The sequence below is a fragment of the Fragaria vesca genome, linkage group LG4, assembly GCF_000184155.1.
Source record: "Fragaria vesca subsp. vesca linkage group LG4, FraVesHawaii_1.0, whole genome shotgun sequence".
Classification (NCBI taxonomy): Eukaryota; Viridiplantae; Streptophyta; class Magnoliopsida; order Rosales; family Rosaceae; genus Fragaria; species Fragaria vesca.
Genome location: NC_020494.1, coordinates 781,375 through 783,634, shown reverse-complemented (window position 1 = coordinate 783,634; position 2,260 = coordinate 781,375). Strand labels below are relative to the sequence as shown.

At 40.5% G+C, this 2,260-nt stretch overlaps 1 protein-coding gene across 1 annotated transcript in view; it reads left to right on the top strand.

The window, feature by feature from the left end:
* The window catches only part of LOC101302449, a 12,282-nt gene continuing 10,022 nt past the window's right edge, over positions 1-2,260 (top strand). Inside the window, exon 1 of the mRNA XM_004297800.1 lies at positions 1-1,174. Within this exon, the coding sequence (XP_004297848.1) occupies positions 1-1,174 (1,174 nt within the window). The remainder of the gene's footprint in view (positions 1,175-2,260) is intronic.

Sequence of the window (2,260 nt, the reverse complement as noted above, 5' to 3'; positions counted from 1 at the left end):
ATGGATCTCGACTGCACCAGAAAGACAAGATCGCCACCAGATTGGTCTAAGCTTCCACAAGAACTCTTAGGGTTCCTCACGACAAAGCTTGTTTCGGCAGACACCATTCGCTTTAAAGCCGTTTGCCCTTCTTGGAATCGAGCAGCCACATCTTACATCTCTTCCCCATCCTACAATGTCATGGATCAAACTCCTTTGCTCATGATTCCTAGCAGTGACAAGCAGAACGATCCCCATACTCGCCGCTTCTTCAGCCTTGCAGAGAACAAAACCTTCACTCTCAGAGACGTGTTTCGAGATTTTCCGGAGGCTTGGTGTGTTGGTTCATCACATGGATGGCTGGTGCTTATGGATGCGACAGGAAAAATGGATCTTTTTAATCCGTTTTCTGAAGATAAGATTGAACTCCCATCGTTCTGCACTCTTCCTCACTTTGTCAGACATGAAACTAACCCCGCTTTCCCCAGGATGAAGGCCTTGATAATGAGGACATATATTACGGGTAAAGTTGTCACTTCTTGTAACCCTTCTTGCAACAAGGACTTTGCTGTTGTGATAACTCACAGCTTGGGAGGAAGGCTTGCATTTTGTAAGGTTGGAGACAATAGATGTACATGGACTGACCTAGGTGAGGAGTCTGATCATTATAGTGATATTATGTTCCACAACGGCCAGTTATATACAGCGACATCCCTCGGTTCAGTTGGAGTTTGGGACTTGACGAAATCTTTGCCATCGAAAGTTCTTGATCTTCACCCTTGTTGTGCAGACGGCCGGGAGATTAATAAACACTTTCCCTATCACAAGTTTGATGTTCAGCATTATTTGGTGGAGTCTTCGGGTGACCTTTTATTTGTTTGGCGATTTATAGTGAAGAGTATTGAAGTCAGAACGTTCCCACATAAAACCGAGCACTTTCATATCTTTAGGCTGAGTTCCGATAGAAAAGACTGGGAGAAAGTGGAATATTTGCATGACCGGGCACTGTTCTTGGGTGGCAATCATTCAATGTCAGTATCCACCCTTATCTTTCCTGAATGTCAAGAAAACTCGATTTATTTTACAGATGATAATTCTTATGAGATGGCTTTGAAGCACCATGTTGATGATAAGGCATGCGCTCATGATCATGGAGTATACAATTTAGAAGGTAAGGTTGTCGAGCCAGTACCAGGTAACCAGTATATTGATAAGGGGACAATTTATGATCCCCTTCCCTTCTGGGTTTGTCCCTACCCTTGGCCTTCCACAGTGAGCTACGGTGCACCATCCTCCTCCTCGCCATCAGGGCAACAACCTTGAAAAAGACTCCTGGCCGGAGAACTCAGATCATCTACAAGTAATTCCTTTCTTAGAAATTTACTTTATATTTACATATTTGAGTAGAGAAATACTAGCAACCTTGTCCAATTAATTATTTTTTCCGTTGATTCTATCTATTCATCCTTTGGATAATGTCATCTCTATTCATGAATATGGTTATCAAATAAATAATGAACCTACAATATTAGTGTAGTGCGGGGACACTCGTAAGAGTAATAGAGTATCTCACTAGCTAAAGCTCTAAATTATTATCCAAATTCAACTCTAATTGATATAAACCATTCTTAAGAATCCCAATCCGAAACTTATCAAAAAGCTGGGAAGGAAGAATCCGAGAAAGAAATAGAGCTTGGAATCTATGACCAAGTAGATATGATTATATTAGGGTTTATGTATGTAGGTTAGATTAGGGTTTGAGAATTGGTCATAGCTATAGTCACATAGCATTGTATGTAACATGGTGAATAGGAGTTGACATATAGAGCTAGATATGACTCAAACATGCTCGACCCTGTGTAGGTTAGATTAGGGTTTGAGACTTGGTCGTCATAGATTCCATCTTCCAAACTCAAACCCTATTTATGTTACATAATTAGGGTTTGAGACTTCGTCGTAGCTCTATTCACATATCATCTGAATAGGAGTTAACATATAGAGCTACATATATAGGAGCCTCAAGCGCTCGACCCTAATTTCATCAAAAGAAAATGTGCCCCAAAACCTAAAGGCACGACTCATACAATACTGGTCCTATGTACGTTTTATAGTGGTTGGCTTGACCATGCATGTTGAAACCTGCAAACCTTTTGGTCCGCAATACTGGCCGGTCCTTATCTTCATGCATCTTTATGTAGCTTCGACTGAATAAGTTTGTTCTCGATTTCGAAATCCTTTCTGTCTTCTCGTTTATATATATATATATATATATATATATATA